Raw genomic sequence first — 19,913 nt, forward strand, 5'->3', positions numbered from 1 at the left:
GTGTCTCGGCAGCACCAAAGTAGAAACATTCAATAACTAAAAATAACACACACAAAAAATGTTTCCATGGCTCGGTGTGAGCAGCTTCTCTCCACAACAAGTAGTAAAAGCCAAAATTGCAGAAGCTTCAAGACATGTATTTCAAAATAAATGGCTAAAACCTTCAAAAGCATTCTATGGCTATATTCAGAAAGTAACTATGTATCTGTAAACACCTGATGATGACAGATTTTGCTACTTGGTAGAAATCTGAGCTTCAACCTAAACACTAACTTTCCAATAATGTTCACTGAGGCTTGTACTCATTCAGGGCAGAAAGTAAAAGATAAGTTATAGAGGAAAAGGTAGAACAGGTATTTCTCCCTCCAGGAAGCAGATTCACAACTCTAAGATGCAGAACCTTGGAGCTGGCCCAGCAGCCTGAGAGGGCGCTTGGTACAGCCCTCACACATCATCATCCAGCCCCTGCTCCAGCAGCCTTGGGTGAACAGAGACAAGGCAAAGCACACAAGCACCAGTGCCCTGTAGCTCTGCAGATATTGCTGACAGAGAATATTTCCACAAGGACACCCCTGATGTGTATTTGATGGCACAGTGACGGGGCTGGAGAGGATGTGCAGGCCAACTGAGCAAAAGGTTGGCAGCTCTGCTCAGGCCTTGCCCAGAAGTCTCAGCCCTTAAACAATTCAAGGCACTGAGAAGAGGAATCTAATCAGATTTCAAATAAAGCCTGGATTTCCATTTTGTATTAATATGTCATATAATCAGCACAGAATCAACATTTCTGAGTGCCTCCACACTGTTTAAGTACTGGCTGGAAGCCTCTATACTGCTCTGGCACCTTTCAAAGTTTTACCATCAGATGAACATTAAGAAAGGCACCAATGCAATTATTTAAGTGAAAGAAATGTCTAATATTTACCAGTGCCTCCTTTACTCATGCTCCCTCGCACAAACATCTAAGCATTTCAATGCTGCAGGTGCAGCATGCTCACTTGCTTTTTATTATCTTGTAGAAAAACATTCAACACAAGAGCTGCAATTATTTCAACTACACAAGTGGCATAAGAAAGTGTAAGTTAGGACATCTCCATCATAATATGCACACTATAGAACAACCTAATGATGCCCAGCAGAACAATGAAGTATCGAACTGAACCTGCTGTGGGAACAATTCCACAATTTCATGTGCTTATGGCACTTGCACTGAGTGAGAATCTAGAAGGATAGGAAACCAGGTTTCCAGAACTAGCAAAATAATTCTAAATTCATATTTTTCCCTCTCTTACCAAGAAGTCCTTACTGCAAACCTAAACCATGCTGCAGTTATGAAAGAGTAAAGCTGTGTATATGTTTTTTCCAAATGCATTCTGTGAACTTGCTAGAAATTAACTTACTTATTACAAGGAAATTACTAATTTGGCTACAATTTTAAGTAACAAGGGAAAGTATTAACTTTGGGTATTTTAAGAACAGCAAAAGAAAACTGAAGTTCTTGGACACTATAGCTCCTAAGAAAAAGTCCAATAGCTTATAAATTAAAAATCCAACACTTACATGTGCTACATTTGATGGTCTATTAATCTGCTGAATATCAGCACTATTAGTAATATTCCTTAACGTCCGCACGGCTGGACTCCACGTGGCCATCATTTCCTGGCGGTCAGAACTTTGGGCACCTTGCACTGAAGCCATGAGGTTGCCTCTCATATCAGGAGGCAAAATGTTACCTGGCACTGGTGGGACATTGGCACACAAATTAATCAACCCGGAGTCCTTCCCTTGAGGCAACCTACGCTTTGCTGCAGATGCCTGTGGGACTTCAGCTGGTGTCCAGTTCAAATTCCTTTCTTGCTTTTCTGGAGAGGAATCGGAAGAATCATCGAACATCAGTTCCCCTTTTGCCTTATCAGCAGTAGTAGATTTTGGTGAAAAAGCTTGATCACCCAAAGGTGATCCTTCTCGAGAAGATGCTGGGCTTGATAATTTTTCATCAGTACTAGCCTCATTTTGTGAATCTTGTTCTTCATTTTCTGCTTCTTCCTCCTCTTCCTCCTCCTCCTCCTCTTCCTCCTCGTATATAATTAAACGAGGATGATAAGGAGTCTCTTCTTTTTTACTCTTATCAGCTATAGAATCCAGTACCCAGTCTGGGGTCACAATTTTAATGCTGTTCCGTTTATAAGCACATTCATATTTTTCCTGAGGAGGAAAAAGAAAGATTTAAAGGCAAAAACAATCACAAGTAAGTTCTTTAACATCAGAGCTAGAGAATGGAGAGGGAGATTACAGGGACACTGTCCAATACCAGAGAGTGATCTCACCCAGATCCAACTGGACTTACTGTGCAGAACCGCAAGTTCCAAGAGATTAAAAATGAAAAAAAAACAAATTCTCCACATTTACACTACAAAGGACTCAGAAGGCATAACTGCAGAAGATTAATGTCTCCACTTGCAAAATTCTTCTCTAACCCAATCATCAAAATATTCCAAGCCAGCAGCGAGGAACATCATGGTCAATACTAAAATGCACATGATTTTAGGAGGACATTAAGGCAAGTCTGAATATAGTTTATGTTTTATCCACTATAAAAAAAAAAAGTAAAAAGAACCAGCCCCACTATGATTATGCCCCACTATTTGGGGCAAAAAAGTCAGAACTCCATAATAAAGTAGAGACAAATATTTAAAAGTGGATCATTGGAAAAAAAGCACTTCAGCAGGAATAGATCTTAAATCTTAAAGCTTCCCTGTTTCCTTTCCTAATAAACAGAGTAGACACAGAATCAGTGTCCTATTAATTCAAATATCCTCTTTAATGGAAACCCTTCACACACATCAAAACATTACAGAAAAAAAACTTTCTTTCGAAAATTTGAAACTTACTTCAGGATCTAATATTTAGAAATGATTGAGCTTTTATGTCAAACAACATAAATTAACAACAAGCACATTCAGAGGAAGTTAATATAGTGATTCTCTGAAATTATTTCCTACAATGAAACTGTCATTCATGCACAATAAAGAGACTGGAGTTATAATCAAGTTTATTTGCCAACACAAGATTTTATTCTTTCATTCTGGTAAGAATTATTAACAATCTTGTTTTCTCATCCTGTAATCCTCTCAGAGCAATCATGTAAGTTTTCATAGAGAAAGAAATGCTCTTGTTACAAACTGCTGCTGTTTCCCTTGTAGTGTATCAGAGGAGCAGGACTGGAAGCAGAAAGTAATAATCCCATAAAATTGTTCTAATTCCATGATTATGTGCATTAAAATATTTGTATCCTACAGACAGAGAATGCTAAAACCTTTTTAAGTTTCTTGACTGACAAGCTAAAGACAACAACCTTTGTTCTAAAAAGCTTCTTATTTAAGCTTTTAAGTAAGCTATTAAGGTATGATTCTTAATGTATTTCATTGGTTCTTACAATGAAATTGTAATTGTAATTGGTTCTTACAATGAAATTTCAGGTAATAAAGTTTTCCCAAGCATTGTATTTTATTGTGATGAAAGAGACAACTAGAATGGTGTTCAATACACCCTTCTAAACAGTCCACAGAAGAAATATCAAGCACTTAATAAAAAAAAAAAAACAAAAAAACAACAACACACACACATATTCAGCAAAAAGGACCCAGCCCTACAAAGCTTCCTATATTTTAAAGAAGGAAAAGCACTCATTTCCCATAGCCACACTTTCGCTTCTTCCAGTGCCAGCCCATGTTTTATTTCTCAATATTTCAATTTTGTCCCTTGTTTTTCTTCACTGATTCTGTATCTGTGGATTTATAATATAATCACAATCACTAATGACTGTGACATATCAAAATTAGGCTAAGACAAACAAGATACAGAATAAAATTCTTTATGCAAACTGGAATTCAAATACCAGTGTGAAATTGGACATCCTTTAAATTAATCAGGCTTAAAGCCATGCAGAAAATAAGTGCAAACTGAATAGGTGCAATGCCTAATTTTGCTGAATTTAGTTGTTAATCAACAGTGCTAAGAATTCTAACTTCAGGCAGATGGAAAAATTTTGACTACTTGAAAGCAAATGAGAGCTACAACAAGAACTGTACATGTAATAAACTCTTACCCCCTTTGGCTCAGGCACAATCAAGTGAGTACATTTCTTATTGAGGCTCAGCTGGCAATTCCCTCCATAAAAAGTAATCAAAGCCCACAGCGTACTTCGGTCTTCAGATGAAACCTAAAAGGAAGGTGGAAAAGCCTTTTAGCTCTGTGCACCCAGCTGGCTTCAGCTGCAAGAATTTCAGTAATCCACAGCACACCATTTATAAGGCTGGCTAATGTATTACCTATCACTTTTAAATACCAAATTAGCAAGAAAGTAATAAAGGAAAAAAAAGGGTGACAAAGACACACAAGAAAAACCATTAAAGAGTAATTTTTAACCTGCAGAGACAGAGGAAACAAAGAGGGAAAAAAGTCATAGTACAACAGAAAGACTGGTATCTCTCTTCAAAAAAAAGCAAACATCCCACATATAATGCACACTGGAGTAGACTGAAATATGATTCACTTCTTACCTGAGAGAGACAAGCAGTGACTCCAAAAAAAATCTGACATGATTCTGGAGAAAAGCCATTTACACTGGAAAGCAGGTGTCAAGGATGCAAAATTATTGGATAAGTTTCCTGAGGGACATTAGAAGGAAATGAAACAGTCTATGCAGTACTTCTCAGATCATACCAAGTACCTGACCATTCCAAAACTTTCATCTTTGAAAGCACATTGTCTGCTTGCAATAAAAGTTTATGCATCAAGAAAAAAACCTGATGTACAAAGTGAATCAGAACACCATCAATATTATGATCAATTTTGGTAACATTCTAAACCAGAACTGGCCTGGGAAAGATAGATGGACCATCAGACTTCTGCAACTTGCCCCTATTTTCCACACTTTCATATGATCTTGTGTTTGAGATCCATGCACATTTGTCACAAAAAAATGACTACAGAAACAGGTGTACATTGTGTCACATGCAGACATTGAGATTTTTTAAATGAAACAAAATTATTTTTCCTGTGATGCTGACAGATGCACCAGCAACACTCATGTTTTGAGGCCCAGAAGAGAGCACACAGCAAGCTGATGACAAAGCTGAGAGCACTTTAAAACTTCAGAATAAATTACTGCCATAACCCAGAATACCTCAAGAAGTTCAAGCCTGATGAGCATCCAAAATTGTTCTCCATTTCATCCAAGGCAGAAATTCATTACTGGATATTTCAAAAGTGCACATGTGTCTACTCCCTGCCTGAGTACCTACTGCCAGCACATAAAGCAGAGACAGTCAGTATTTAACTTTTAGGAGGTCCATCAGTTTGCCTGGAGCTTGCACTCTCTAAAGAACAGGAGTGAAAGAGACTCCTTTATAAAAGTTACAAGCAGCATAACAATAAAATAAAACAGAGGGAATACAGCAAAACTCACTTTTCTTCCTGCCATCAACAAAAGCTCAGAAGTGCTCTGATTCTCTTTTATCTATACAAGACCATTGAAAACCACACCCTCCTCACTCTTGCTTTTGCTGCAAAAGAAATTGCCAGCCCTCTTTAAGGCATTATAGCCACAGTTTTCACACATGAAACACTTTCCTTCTTCAGAGTCTGCTTCCAGCTTTGTTTTTCTGCCACTTCCCTTCCACTGCAGGTTAGTCAGACTTTGCACACATCAGTGAGCAAAGCACAGCAGAACATTCTGCCATCTTAAGTTCCCTCTGGTGAAAACAACTTCCACTAAAATAGAAAAAAATTACTGTGCTTTTACAATGTATTAAATCTTTCTATATTAAACTTTACCTTTAGCAACTGACAGGGAAATTCCCATCAAATAAGCATCAGAATTGGTAAGGCAACATAAAATCCTTAAAGCTCTTATTAGATCCATATGTCTAACTGACACAAGATGTTCCTAGGACTTGCTTCTTCAGAAATTCAATGACCACTTTGACCATTATCAAACTAAAACAAACTAAATACAAAAATGCAGAATCTCAAACTTCTGGCTTAACAGGGTCCAAAGGCAATCAGCTAGAAAAGCTAAGCTATTCCTATTAATGATTGTATTTGTTTCATTATGGCAGTACCTAAATCCCTAATGAAAGGCCAGATGTCACTGCACTAGAAGTCATAAAGACACTGAAACAGGCTAAAACGAAGTAAAGCCTTAACAACCCATTTCAATGAGCACAATAAGGCTCAGAGTACAACCTAAACCCACCAATGTTCTAAGGACATGAAGTGCTAGGAAGTCAAAGGTCCAAGGACACATTTATTGCTCACAGGTGTACAAAACTTCCTTCTTCCATGCAGCTGAAGAACAAGTCACTACTGAGACCTGGTCTTTTCATTTGGCCATTCCAATGTTCCCACAATAAAGACTTCCTGAGCAATAGCCATTGAGAGCTACATTCCCACATTTATAGCTACAATTTAATTATGGACTGCACCATTCCATTGTTTCATCTGTTTATTTCTCTTCTGGGTATCCAATAACGTCAGCTCTTAGAGCAGCCTTTTAAAAACCCTGGTTGCAGGTGGAAAACAAATTTTTAATAGTGCAATTTCTTCATGTGAAAGAACATCAATAAAGAAATGTTAGGTTACTTAAATCTGAAAATGTAGCTAATTCCAAGCTTTTTTTTTTTTTGGCAAACACTCCTCATGGACAGGGAGAAGGTTTAGAGACATATATGATAAGCAACTAAACACTCATCCTGATGATGAAAGCACAACAAACACATTTACTATGTCCAGACACAAATGACCAAAATCACTAGCCTAGACCACATCACAGAAACACAGCAAGTTGCAAAGGCACACACCTTACACTATTGGGTATAAAACAGAAATTCTGAATCTCTGAAGCACATTAAGGCCTGAATTCCTAGTATGAGCACCTGGATTCTTGCACCTACCAGCTCTTGTTTTCCATTTGATAACAGCTGTCCTGTAAGTGCCTATGAAGCACAAAACAGGCAAAAGGACAGGAAAACTGAAGACAAAGAAGCTCCAAGCACACTGCAAGCTTGGTAGGCAAAGCACAAAAGATCATTTTAGAAGTTTAAGTAGTAGTTATTTGACACATTCTTGAATCCTTCAATGGTATCCATTTTAACATGTTTTCTACAGAATTTTGAACTTAAAAGGATACGGCAGAAGAGCTCCACAGCGAACAGACAAGATCACCCAGGAAGGCTGGAAAAAACCAAAAACCTGGTTTTAGACATTAAAATCCTTGGTCTACATGCACAAAATATGAACTATCTTCCAAGTTCATGCTTTGGCTAGTTTTAATATACATTTCCTAGCTTTGAAAGTCTAAGTGTTTCACAAACATTGCACTTAGTCTGAAAAAAAACTTTTCATTTATTTGCAAGAGTTCACATAAAGACAGCTCAAAGGTTGTGCAGCAACCCCCTTCTCACATGTCATTTACATTATTTATTCATCCACCCCCTTTCTGCAGTTTTTACTTGCAAGAAAAAATAATTCAGACAATCCCACCCTACACTCATCAGCAAGGAGTGCAGAACCAGAGCCTTACACAGAATGAGTTTTCTAAAGACAGAACAATGCTGGCTGCTGTGCAGTGATACCTGACAGTATTCTGGGACAGAAGGGCCCAAAGGGACACAGGGAGGTGGCACTGAGTGGAGGAGATGTAGGACACTGGTCCCAGTGCAGCAGGTAAGGAAGAATGGGCAAAGAGTGACATCACATTCAGAATGGAATTACTTTTCCTCAAAAGACAAACAAAAGAATATATTCCGTGTTTATGGTGGCCCAGTTCTGGCTACTCTCCTTCCCCTATAAGGCATAATACAAAAAATAGCTAAAAACACTTGAATTCGAACTCCTCAGTCCTCAGGGAAAAAACAACAACAAAACAACATCTTTTCTTCCCTTAAGTTTTCAATCTTCCTTTTTCCCTATAATCAGCTACTTCTGCCTCTGACTTCCAGTCCCTTTAATACTTAGCCTGATCTCCTTGATTACAGATCATGCTGTGATGTTTTCAGGTCAAGCCAAGTGACATTAGTGAAAGATTTGCTCTCCTCCAGCAAATGAGTTGGCAGTTATGAAGCAAATTAAATTATTTAAGTGGCATTAGAGAGCAGGAAGTGCTCTCTAAAATGTTGATGTCCTTCCTTCTCATGAAAATGGCAGCAGTTTCCTTGCTTATGAAGTTAAATTACACCAAAAACCACTTCAGAAAAGGAACTACAAATTAACCAGCACACCCAGTACAACCATAAGAGTCCCTAGCCAAGCACCTTTCATTCTTTGGAGTTAATTCACAGTTCTGCACTGTCAGGTGAGCTCTCATGACAAAACTTATCAAAATTCTCCACTGCCACCTGCACCTATATGGAAAAAATAACCCAAAATCATGGACTCAAAGGTATCAGCAGTGAAATTCCAGTGTTATTTCTTCCAATCTCTCTCATGACTTCCAGAGTGACAAGTTCACATATTCAAAGATGAAGCCCATAATTTTTCACTGACAAATACCCTACTATTGAAAGTAGTAACAAAATACTGGTAATTCTAGTGTAAGAAAGGAAAAAATACTAAAAAAACCCATAAAAAAACTAAGTAAGGAGGAATAAACCCCCTAATTTTCTACAAGTTTCTATAGTCCATAATTAGCATAGTACATATATGCAGAATGAACAAAATGATTTTGCCCTTTGCCAATTTTATGTGTTTTTAAAAAAACCTTCCTCAACTACTACTTATTCTAAATTGTTTTCCACTGCCAAAAGCTTTTAAGAACTTTTCCTTCAGAAACACTTCTAAAGTAGAACAGGACATCATCTCACAGATGACTGAGAGAAAAATCTGAAAAAAATCCAAAGCAGAGCACTAAAAATTACCCAACACCACTGATAGATACAGAGCAACAAGCAGAAGGAGAGAACAGAACTGTAACAGAATCTGCAAGTCAGGATAAAAGTTTGTGTTACAAGAATGGAAGACTTTTAAAGAAATGTTTTATTCAGTCATCATCCAAAGATGAATATTTTGTGGTAAGAATGGAGGATCTATGTCAGTACTTTGATAATATCATGGATGAGTCACTCACCTTTACCACAGGGAGATCAAAAACTTCTCGAGATTCTCCAACTTCTGGATTGTCCCCATCTTCTGAAATAATATGTGAGGCCAGTGCATTGTAAGAAACTTCCTTTGCTTTCCCAGCTTTCAGAAGTTGGATAACCTAAACCCAAAACAGGACAGGGAGAAGAGCAATTTTTAGCAACTTTTATTTGAGAGAAACATTCCTGCAAGAAGACACTGACACTGGATGGATGAATGAATGTGACCTTCTCTCTTGGCTGTCCTCCTGTAGGTGCCAGAACTTTTCCTGAAATTGCCCAACACATTTAAAACCTGACTGCCAAAGGTTTACACCTCTTCTATATTTTCAACATTGCATCTGAAGAGCTACTTTTCAAAATAATTGATGATAGAGTAGGAATTGGGGAATTGAAAGGTTTTTCCAAAACTTATATTCCTCAAAAAATGTATTAAAATAATTTTCTTCATGGAGGGAAGGAAACGTCTTCTAAATGTTTGTTTTTGCACAGGGTAGCTCTGGAAGTGCTTGAATATACTTTACAGTAAGAAGCTGAATTCTAAGGAGTGACTTTGTGAAATACAGAAGAAAACGCAACAAGTAGGACTCATGCTCCCTAAATTTGTACCTTGAGGAGCTGGAACTGAGGTGCTTCACTCCACTGCTGTGCCCTGAGAATGGAAAACACCTCCCAGCTACCAAAGCACAGCTCACTCCCAATTGCAAGGCCCAAATAGCAGGTGCTGCTTTAAGAGTTCAGAGTTCTCTCAGCTCTGCTGTAGAGATCTGTGTGAGGAACCCAGCCCTGTGCCCCAAAACCAGGAATTTCATTTAAACTAAGAGGGTAACAGAGGTAGTGAAGTGCAAAGGGGAGGAAGAGAAAAAATATTTTAAACATTACAGTCTAAAAGAGTTCAAAAGTTAAAAATGCCATTTAAGATCATTGCTTCATTGCCCTTTGATTTACAATAAAACTGGTGTTCATCTTCCAAAACCTGCCAAGGACAGATGTCTGTCCCTGCAAGCCTGCTGGGGACATTCCCTGCAAAACAGAGCTTTGCCCACAGCAGTGAACAGCACAGAGCAAGGCAATGCATTCACCAAAGTATTAATTAATTAATTGGTCCTTAAGCAATTACTCCCTACCCTGTACACTCACCAGGACAAAGAAGCACAAAAAGAGACTCTCAAAACAGCATCAAGCTATTTTATAAAGCATTTCTGCCAAGTAGAAAAACAGAGATAGAAAAACCACTTGCTATCTCTCTTTCCCTCACTCACCACTTACTGAGAAGGCAATTTTGGCACTTCCTAACTGAACTACCTGACTTTAAAACTCCGTTAAAGAAAACGAAAGTCAACTTTTTTTTTTCTGCAATGGATGAATATTACCAAAAGAATTACTCTAAGATAACCAAGAAAATTGATCATGAGCTTGCTGTTCTCACCAGTGCCAGAAACAGGAGTGAATGTTTCCATTTTGCACACCAATCCCTTAAACCATGATACACCTTCCTTCATGAAATCCATATAGAAATACAGGATGCTATCATTCCAAAGGGAGAAGCTAAATCCAAATAACACTTTTGAAACCAGAAGGCATTTAGGAACAGTCTCAGCACGAGCTCCCTGTCTCACACAGCTCCCCCTGAGTTACAATCCCATTCAACTGCTCATTTAGGGGAAGGCTAAAAAAGGAGTGAACGTCACGAAAACTGAGAACCCAAATCTGACAGCATCACAAAGCAGCTATGAATAATGTGCTAAAAGTATGATTTTTTTATATCAAAACAATGTTGCATTACAGAACTTGTGCAAAGCATCTGCTTATACAAAAAGTTACACCAGTTTCATGTAGTTTAAACACTATGATAGATAATAATGCATTTGATTATTTTATGTGTCGTGAAAAAAGATTCTTCCCAATTCAGCTCACATCAACTTCAAAACTCCTCTCAGAATACACAACTTCTTCACATTAAGCAGTGCCTGCACTGAAAAGTTGTATTGGCACAATTAAAGAACTCACACTGATATCAACCATGTACCTGAAACTAGAAAACATAATGCTGAAAAGCCTTAATATGAACACTATAAAAATCCTGCATGTTAAGTATTGGTTTATACATTAAATTAATTTTGTCTGGAGGGGGAAATAAAAATTTTATCATGTTCTCTCTCACTGAAATCTGTGTTGGAAGAAACAAGAGGAATAGTTCAAAATTAAGAAGACAATGGACATACAAAAATAAATTAAACAAGATAACCAAAACCCAAATATCCTGTTCAAAGACCTTGTCCTGCATTGCATTACTTTTTATCTCTCTCTGAAGGAAATATTGATTTTAATTGGTGTTTCCAAAACATGCTGGTTGGGGATTTTATGTTTGAGGAAAGCAGGAAGAGCATTTATTAAAACAAAAAGAGGAGCTGACATCTACTGATCACCCTCAGTAAGGTGTGAGCAGCAAAATGCACCCAATGGAATGGAATGGAATGGGATGGATTTGAAGTTGAAAACCAGCCCAACTCTCCCTCATTTGCCAGAGAACACCTCAGCACAATTCCAGACTTTTGCTTCCCTTCCAATTAATGCTGCACATGCTTTAATAGGCAGCAGGTATGCAGTTATTCACCTGGAAAAAAACCCAACTTTTTTTCCTCTTGCTCTTGGATTTGTTTTGATTAGCATCCTCACTTGGGCTAGGTCTGTTTTAATATTTATTACAGTAACTGGTTTTCTGTGAAGCCATTTAGAAATTTAAGCTGATCAAAGTGTGCTCCTCCCCAGAAGATGAAGGAGGAAAAAAATCAAGCTGGCATCCACTGGTATATGAAGCAGTAAAAAGTGCCAAAGACATTCTTATATCAGTCATGGGACAAATTTCACTCTAAGAACTGTGTGAGTTTGATTTACAATTCCTGCATTCTGTCTTGGCTCAAAACACATAAATGATAAATGCTCCTCACACTCAGGTGCCCCAGGGTACACTCATAGGAGGGTGTCCTGGTCTCAGCAAGGGTAAGACTTAATTTATTCTCAGTAGCTGCTACAGGTTTGTGTTTTGGATTCAGAGTGGGAATAATGTTAATAACAAACTGATGTTTTGGTTTTTGCTAAGCAGTGTTTATCCTAAGTCAAGGACTATTTTTGTGTCATGCTTTGCCAGTGAGGAGGGACAAAAAAGGCTGGGAGGGAGCACAGCCCTGACAGATGACCCAAACTGGCCAAAGGGATATTCCACACGAAAGCAGGTCATGCCCAGGATATAAACTGGGGAATTTACCCCTAAAAAGGACTGATCTGGAGTCAGGAATGAAGTCTGGCATCTGTCAGTGCACAGTGAGCAACTGTATTGCACATCACTTGCTTGGGGTTTCCTTTATTTCCTTTTCTCTCACCTTTATTATTTACCATTAACATTGTACTTTACCTGGCTTTCAATTATTACTGTTTTTATATCTCAACCTGTAAGTTTAATTTTTGAATCTCCTCCCCATTACACTGCACAGGGTGGGGGTGAGAAAGCAGCTGTGTTGTGCTTAGCTGCCAGCTGGGCTTGAGCTGGTACAGAGGGTTTTCCCAGGAGCTGGCCCTGAACTCAGCCCAGCCCAGCCCAGCTCACCTCCTCACACTGACACCTCTATCTCCCAAGCCAGGCAGACGAAAATTCAATGCACTGAATCAAAGCCCTATGACAATGACTCTGACTGCAAAGAAGAATAAAATTTAACATGAGAAAGAAAACCAGCTTAAGAGAATGCTTGTCTACTTGCTCTATGGGAAATCTGCTCATTGTCCTCCCATGTCAACACACAACTAAGAGCAGGCTTTGCAGGACACTGCTCCTATGACAAATGGTGTGCAAGAGTGCTACAGGACTTTTGCACTCGTCCTCGTACACAGACTAACATTGCCGCAGTAGAGTTTTTTGGTAAGTACAGGAATCTGTTATCTGAGTGCTAAGCCACTATTAAAAATTTTATGTGTAAAGACTTAATGGCTTAAGAACTAAATTTTATATCTAGAGACCTGTCTAAAGAAGTTTTCATCCTATTCTGTAGCTGTATTCTTCCTAAACTGTATTTCTTTTAGCACAATAGGAATGAAAACCATCTGAACAGGCCAGTGCCTGTGAGTCCAGGTCACTTACAGGCATCCGAGACTCAGTGAGTGCCAGGACAGGATGCTAAAGGAACCCAACGCTGAACTGAGACTTTATTGCAGCAAATACCAGAGAGGCAAAGACTTTTAACTTCAGCGTGAAGCATGCAGTAACCTGCTCGCAGGAAGCCGCTGTCCTAAAGCTCTCCGTAGGGTGCACTTCAAACACCTGCCTAATTGGACACGCCACAAAAACTTTGTTTCAACCACCTTCGCCCACCACGAGTGTTACGGCCAGGCCACCTGCATTACCCAGGGCGCTGCCAGAGGGGCGGGCGGCCCCTGGCCTAAACTACAGCAGCACGGCGCCGGGCGGCCCGGGGCGGTACCAGGGCTGTGCCCGGGGCCGCGCCAAGGCGGGAAGGTCTGGGCGGGAGGGAAGAGCCAGTCCGGCCCCCCGTGACGAGCCTTCCCCATGGCCTGTCCCCGTGTACCCACACGGAACCGGGCACAGGGAGGGGCCAGGCCTGCGGAGCGCTCCAGTCGGGAGAAGCAGCGGCCGCTGCCCCCGCTGCCCGCCCGGCCCGGCACAGGAAGTCCCTCCGCCCGCTCCTCCTCCGCTCAGGCGGCTCCAGCGGGGCCTGCGCGGCGGGGCCGCGGCTCCCATGGCGGCGGCGGCGGCGCTTCCCGCGGGCTCAGCCGGGATCGGTGCCAGGATCGGCACCGGGATCGGGACCGGCCGCCTCCCCTCCCCCCCGGCCACCCCTCACGGTCCCTCCGGCGCGCGCTGCCCCCACTCCCGCCCTTTCCCCGTGAGGCGGCGCGAGCCTCGAGCCCGCGCGCGGCAGCCGGACGATTCCACAGTGCCCCTCCCGTCGGCATGGGGGGAGAGACGGAGGGAAAGGCGGGAATGGTCTGAAGGGATGACCCGGTACCTTGGGGTCGATGTCTCCCACCACGAAGAACTTGACGTCTTTGAACATCTCCTCCGGGACTTTCAGCTCCTCCTCGTCGTCCGCCAACATGGTCCCGGACGGCAGCAGCGGGCGCTCCCCCCCTGCCCGCTATTCCCCTGCGCTCGCTGCAAAACCCACCGGGGCCCGGGTTTCTCCCGTCCCCCTCCCCCCGCAGAGCCGCCGAACCGCGCGAGCAAGGCGCGCGCTGCGGGACACACCATCCCCCGCCGGGACGTAGGGGGGGTGGAAGGGGGAGGGGAGAGCCGCCCCCACAAAGCGGCTCCCCCCGCCCGATCAGCCACCGCGGCTGCTGCAGGGCCGCGCCCGCTTCTGATCCACAGGCGCTATCCCCGCTCCTCCCTCTTTCCCCGAACCGGACCGGCAGACAGCATCCGGGTCCGGAGCTCCCCCCGCGCGGGACGCAATGGACTCGCCCCGAACGACAGAGGCGGGCAGCGGGGATACCCGGCCCCGCCCATTGCCGGGGGAGGGAAGGCAACCGCCCTGGCCACGCCCCTCGGGTCGCCCAGGCCCTGCCCCCTCAGGCCCCGCCCCTCGGCCCCGCCGTGAGGGGACGCGGGCGATGGCGGCGGGGCCGCTCAGGCGGCAGCGGCAGCGGCAGCCGATGGCTGTGGTGTGTATTCCAACAGCCAGCTCTTCAGTGAGCGCACCCACTGCTCCCGAAATCATTGCATACAACCGCTGAGGTGGGAAAAGAACTATAAAGTCATCAAGCCCCACCGAAATGAAGTATTTTCCCTCAGAAACTGGAAAGCATGCATCTACATTGATAGTGAGGCATTCCCACCTAGAGGGGGATGTATCTTGCCTAACTATTTCAAATAACAGAAAACAATAATTATCACTTTCTATAAGTTAGAGTCACCAGAAAGAAACGAGAGCTTTCAGAGCCTGCTTCACGTTGTATATTTTAAACATCACTGCATTGACAAGGATGCTTAAAATATAAATATTAGATAATATAATTGTATCTATATAATAAGCATTCTGCTTTCCAAAGTTTTGAACATCCTCATAATACTTGGATGTGGACAATGATTCCCTCTCAGAGCAATGTTAAGAGATGGCATTGCAAGACTTAGTGAAATAAAAATACAGGGCACCAACTATTTCCCTTCTGCCTGCAAGGCCTGTCTCACTTTCTATTCTTATCTATGTTATTCTTGAAACTATGATAGAAACTATAAATTGTTTTACAAGTCATTTATTTACTTTATTTACTGGATAAAATTTTACTGGGTGAAGGCTTCACCCAGGTCCCCTGCATCTCCCCATGACATTGTCTCCTTTCTACTCCAGCTATGCAAGAAATACCCAACATATCACCTTGTTCTTTTTCCACTCCAAAGAACATTTGGTTGAAAGTTTTACTGTTTTGCCCACCCTCCCAATGAAATTTACTTTTTAAAGTGAAAATCAAACTAAAAAGTCCTTAACTATTATATGGTGCACTGTTTTGTTGTGGGGCAGGAAAAAAAAAGTAGAAATAACCATCTGCTTTTAAATCCATTTAGCCCTTTCTTTCAACAATTCATATTCTCATCTCACTTTCTATGTTTTCGAATAAGCTTTTTTCAGGGTAATTTTCTTCTGTGCCATGTGTTTCCTGGACTGTCTTTGAAAAGACTTCTCTGAGCTCTGCTTTCCTTTACAGCCACTCTCCAGGCTGCCATGTCCAGCCTTTCTTTCTTAGTTCCATAATTTTCTCTCTTTTCAACTCCATCTTTGATCCATTTTGACTTCTTCACACCAAAATGAACTACTTTGACCAAAATCTTCCTTCACCTGCAGCAAAATACATTTTCTATTCTTCTTGATCTATCAGATTTCATTAACGCCACCGCTTCCTGAGCTTCCTTTCCTGTTGGATTTCATTGCCTCTGTAATCATCTGCATCTTCCAGCACTGGTAATTTTCACTTCTTTTCTTTGATAAATATAGCTATCTCTCAGATTTCTATTCCACATTCTTCTCTGAGTTCTTTCCTCTTCCTGATGCCATTCATTACTTGGATTCATCTTTCTCTGTGTGATCACTGAGAAATTGCCCTTTCCAACAGGAATACTTTCCTTATATTTAAGCCCCTACACTATCACATATTCCAGCTCCACACAAAGAAAACCAAAGTTTTGTCCCACAAAGGTTTGTCCTCTTAATTTCCCTTCTCTGCCTATATTTTTTTTTAAATTCTTGGGAGTTTTTTTCCCAGAGTCACATAATTTTTGGTTCTTTGTACAACTCCAAGATCACAAGCATTTCAAAACAGGATTTATGCTAATACTGGCAAAAAACATAATGCAAACAACCTGCATATATTTTTTATTTCATTGCCCCTTCCCAAACTTTCAGCTGGAGTTGCAGCTATTGCATCTTGGATCTCCCATTTGTTCACCTAGTCAAATCATAAGAATATAAGATGAGTTTGCTATTTTAAATCACAACAGTTTGAAAATTATATTGAACTATAAGGTCAGAATACTGTGTCAAATCATTGAAATTCACTGCAAAATCAATTTTTTACAAATAAAAAGTACCCATTCATAAGAGTAATTGTAATTGTCCTTAAGGGTAAATCGTTTTAACTAATTATGATAAAAATCCAAGAATAAAATGTGGTTCCATCCACAGTGTGGAAGTGTAATGAAATGTGAAAAAAGAGGAAGGTTAAGAGTCAACTTAACAAGTTTACCAAAAGAAAACTGGTTTATAAATTTGGTCCTGTATAGCCAAGAGAAAGTTGTTGTTGCCCTGACCTGGGATGTGGGACATGGACTTTTGGGTCTGTCCTCCTCTTCCTGAATGGAGTAAAAGTAAATTTGCTGAGGCACAAGGTAGGGGTAGCTAAGGGTTGCCTAAATCCTCTGGGTGTTCTTTAACCACAGAGCTTTCTCTAGAAAATTGAAGAATGAAACCATCCCAACCTCCCTGACCCAAATGAAGCAGCTCCTGGACAAAGCCCCAGGAAAAAGCAAGGGAAACCAGGAGGACTTGGAAAATCCAGTCCAACTGGAGCAGATGCCAGGCAGGTGCCCAGCCGTGCATCACAGTCAAAACACACATAATAGAGTTTCCATTATGTGCCATGAAACAATGCACTGCAACAACTCTACACAAAACCTGCCTTAAAGCACTTTAAACAGTTTTAATGGCCCCGGAAAGAAATTTTGTAGATCTCACTACTGGATTGCATAGAGAGGTTGTTGTATTATCAGCAGTGCTGCTAATCTTCTCACACAGAAATAGCTTTCTTTCTTTATTCAAATTTTTCTGTCTTCAAAATGACCACTCCCAGAAGAAAAGACTGCTCCCACGAGTCACAAGTTTTTCCCTTTAAGTATCTTCTAAATAAGCAGAGGAATTAGATTAATGAACATATTTTTTACTTCTCTATGGATTTCATGAGTCACCTGTCAAGAATTTTTTTAATTCTAGTGATTAGATTATTTCTAACAAAAATGAATAGTTCCAGTTTCGCATCATGTGTGTGATCTTGTTTCCAGACCATAAGAGCAGAAAACGAGATGGAAAAAGTATGGTTTTGAACAAGAAAAAATGTTATTGAAGAAGAAAAATATCAGCTGAATTTGCCAGAAATAAATTCTGGCTTCTGCTTGCATGTCAGCAGACAGAAATAAGTCAGATCAGTGGGCTGGTCTCAGGTGTAGAGCAAAGTGCTCACCTGTATTTAGCCTCAGATGGATTTGAGGTTATGAGGTAAAGCTCCTCTGCCTGAGCTGAGTGACACAGTGACAATGGAAAGAGGGGGAGCCCAGCTCCTCTGAAGCTGCTTCCAGCCCATCCCAGGGACCATCAGCCCACCAAAGATCCATCTTTGCAAGCCAGAGGAGCACAGGGCAGGCAGGGGGGTGGGAACCAAACCAAGGTACCACACAGGGCCTCAAAGTGTCCCCAGAGGCAGAGCAGGATGACACCATTGGAGCTGTCCCTGCGGCCGGGAGTGCCCTGAGCTGATGTGACCCTGGCCATGCACAGTGTTTGTCATCACCAGAGTCCACAATGATGTGAACAGCACATCATCTGTGCCAGAAACACTCCTCTGATCTCTTAACTACGAGAGCTCTGTACAGAGAACTTCATGAGCATGTTTCCAGAAGAACTGTGATCTAAATTTTGTACTGCGTGTTGCTTGCACAAGGTGAAAGCCCACCAAGCTGACAAGACTTGTGCATGCTTACATAAATGCCTTATTTGTGTGCACAAATGATTATATGAAAAATTCATATGCACCTACAGTATCATATTTAGGTGTAATTGCTTGTGAAAAAACAACAGCTTGGTTTTTTATTTGTAGTTAATTAAATTTGAAGCTTGGGTTAAATTGTATATTTGTTTTACTCCTGTGAGCAGAAGGCTTTCTGAGTCCTTTGTTAATAATACATACTTGTTTGGTAGCAGCTGGCTCTCTAGATGTTACTTTTCCAACAAAATATATCTTCACAAAGTACCCAGTGTTTTACAGAAGCTGATGTTAGTTTCAGTGTGCCTGGAAAGTTGTTGAAAACCCCAAAAGACATACTGCCTGCAATATCTCCATTCCCATTTCTTAACGCAAATAAGATCTGCTTTTTAATCAGAATCAAAATGTGCAAAACAGGTACACAGAGGGCTCTGTTTTGGCTTGAGCTGTCTATGCATTTTTCCTCCTTCCTTCAGTGGGACTGCTTGCAATGGCAAATATGATTTATAATTAAAAACTTTCTTATTATCTGTACAGCAACACTGAATCCTAAAAGGCTCCCTTGGAACTGGTAGTTTCATTTTTGATTCTCTTCTAATTCCAGAACTGCACTGAGAATCCCTTGTCATTTGCTTGACAGTTTTCTTTTTTAATATAATAGTTACTTTTTTTTTTTTACAAGTGCCAAGAAGCAAATTCTACCTTTACTATAACTGAGCATAAAGTAGCAGGGGGGGAAATGTTTTGATTAGCACATCTTAATGTAAGGATATTTTTTGTCAGAAGTGAGACATAGTGGTAAAAGAAGGGATATACTCCTTTGTGTTACCTGCTAAGGAATGTGAAAGGTTCATTCACCTTTACAAATAAATTCTTTCTATATTTCCCTCAGACTGCCAATAACCACCTCTATATAAATTACATATAATTAATACATAAAATTACATACATGCTTGTATATATATATATATATATATATATACATACATATATATATATATATACACGCATATATAAATACATATATAAAATATTATAATGCTTTCTTAATGAGTTTTGGACCTGATTGTATTGCACCAGGAAAGAAGAATGCAAGTCTTCCCAGTTATTTGGGAAAGAACAAATTAATTTTCCACAAATAAAATGTGATACGATAATTTATAGACTCCATTCTTTGCACGTCAGGAGAAGTCCTTGTTTCTGCTCCAGCTAAGGTACCTACCAATTTTTGTGTATTTTCTGAGTCTGAGAAATATGGTGGGTAATTATCCCTGTAGCCCTTCTTTGTAGCTTGTCAAGATTAACATCATTTACAGGCCTTCCATTGGGATAAATTAGTAGCAGCAAAACAACAGAGAATGCAAATTTTCCTTTGAGCCTGGGCTTTCATTCATGCAGGCTCGAAAAAAGGTAACGAAACACAAAGTAACCAAAGTTAATTTTTCTAGAAATGAGCAAATTTGGCATTATTTGTGCCAAATCCTCTCTTTTTGTTATTCAAATAACACTAACACT

The 19,913-nt window shown here is 40.7% G+C and overlaps 1 protein-coding gene across 2 annotated transcripts in view; it reads right to left on the bottom strand.

Moving 5' to 3' along the window:
• PAXIP1 (PAX interacting protein 1) overlaps positions 1-14,599 on the bottom strand; it is a 32,171-nt gene extending 17,572 nt beyond the window's left edge. For both annotated transcript variants that reach the window (XM_074551178.1, XM_074551125.1), the window contains exons 1-6: positions 14,159-14,599; positions 9,125-9,259; positions 7,190-7,233; positions 4,560-4,623; positions 4,106-4,219; positions 1,558-2,202 (exon numbers count right to left, since the gene is read on the bottom strand). In XM_074551178.1, the coding sequence (XP_074407279.1) occupies positions 1,558-2,202; positions 4,106-4,219; positions 4,560-4,623; positions 7,190-7,233; positions 9,125-9,259; positions 14,159-14,248 (1,092 nt within the window). In that variant the 5' untranslated portion in view covers positions 14,249-14,599. The remainder of the gene's footprint in view (positions 1-1,557; positions 2,203-4,105; positions 4,220-4,559; positions 4,624-7,189; positions 7,234-9,124; positions 9,260-14,158) is intronic.
• Between the last annotated feature and the right edge of the window lie 5,314 nt (positions 14,600-19,913).

The sequence above is a fragment of the Zonotrichia albicollis genome, chromosome 1 (genome assembly GCF_047830755.1).
Source record: "Zonotrichia albicollis isolate bZonAlb1 chromosome 1, bZonAlb1.hap1, whole genome shotgun sequence".
Classification (NCBI taxonomy): Eukaryota; Metazoa; Chordata; class Aves; order Passeriformes; family Passerellidae; genus Zonotrichia; species Zonotrichia albicollis.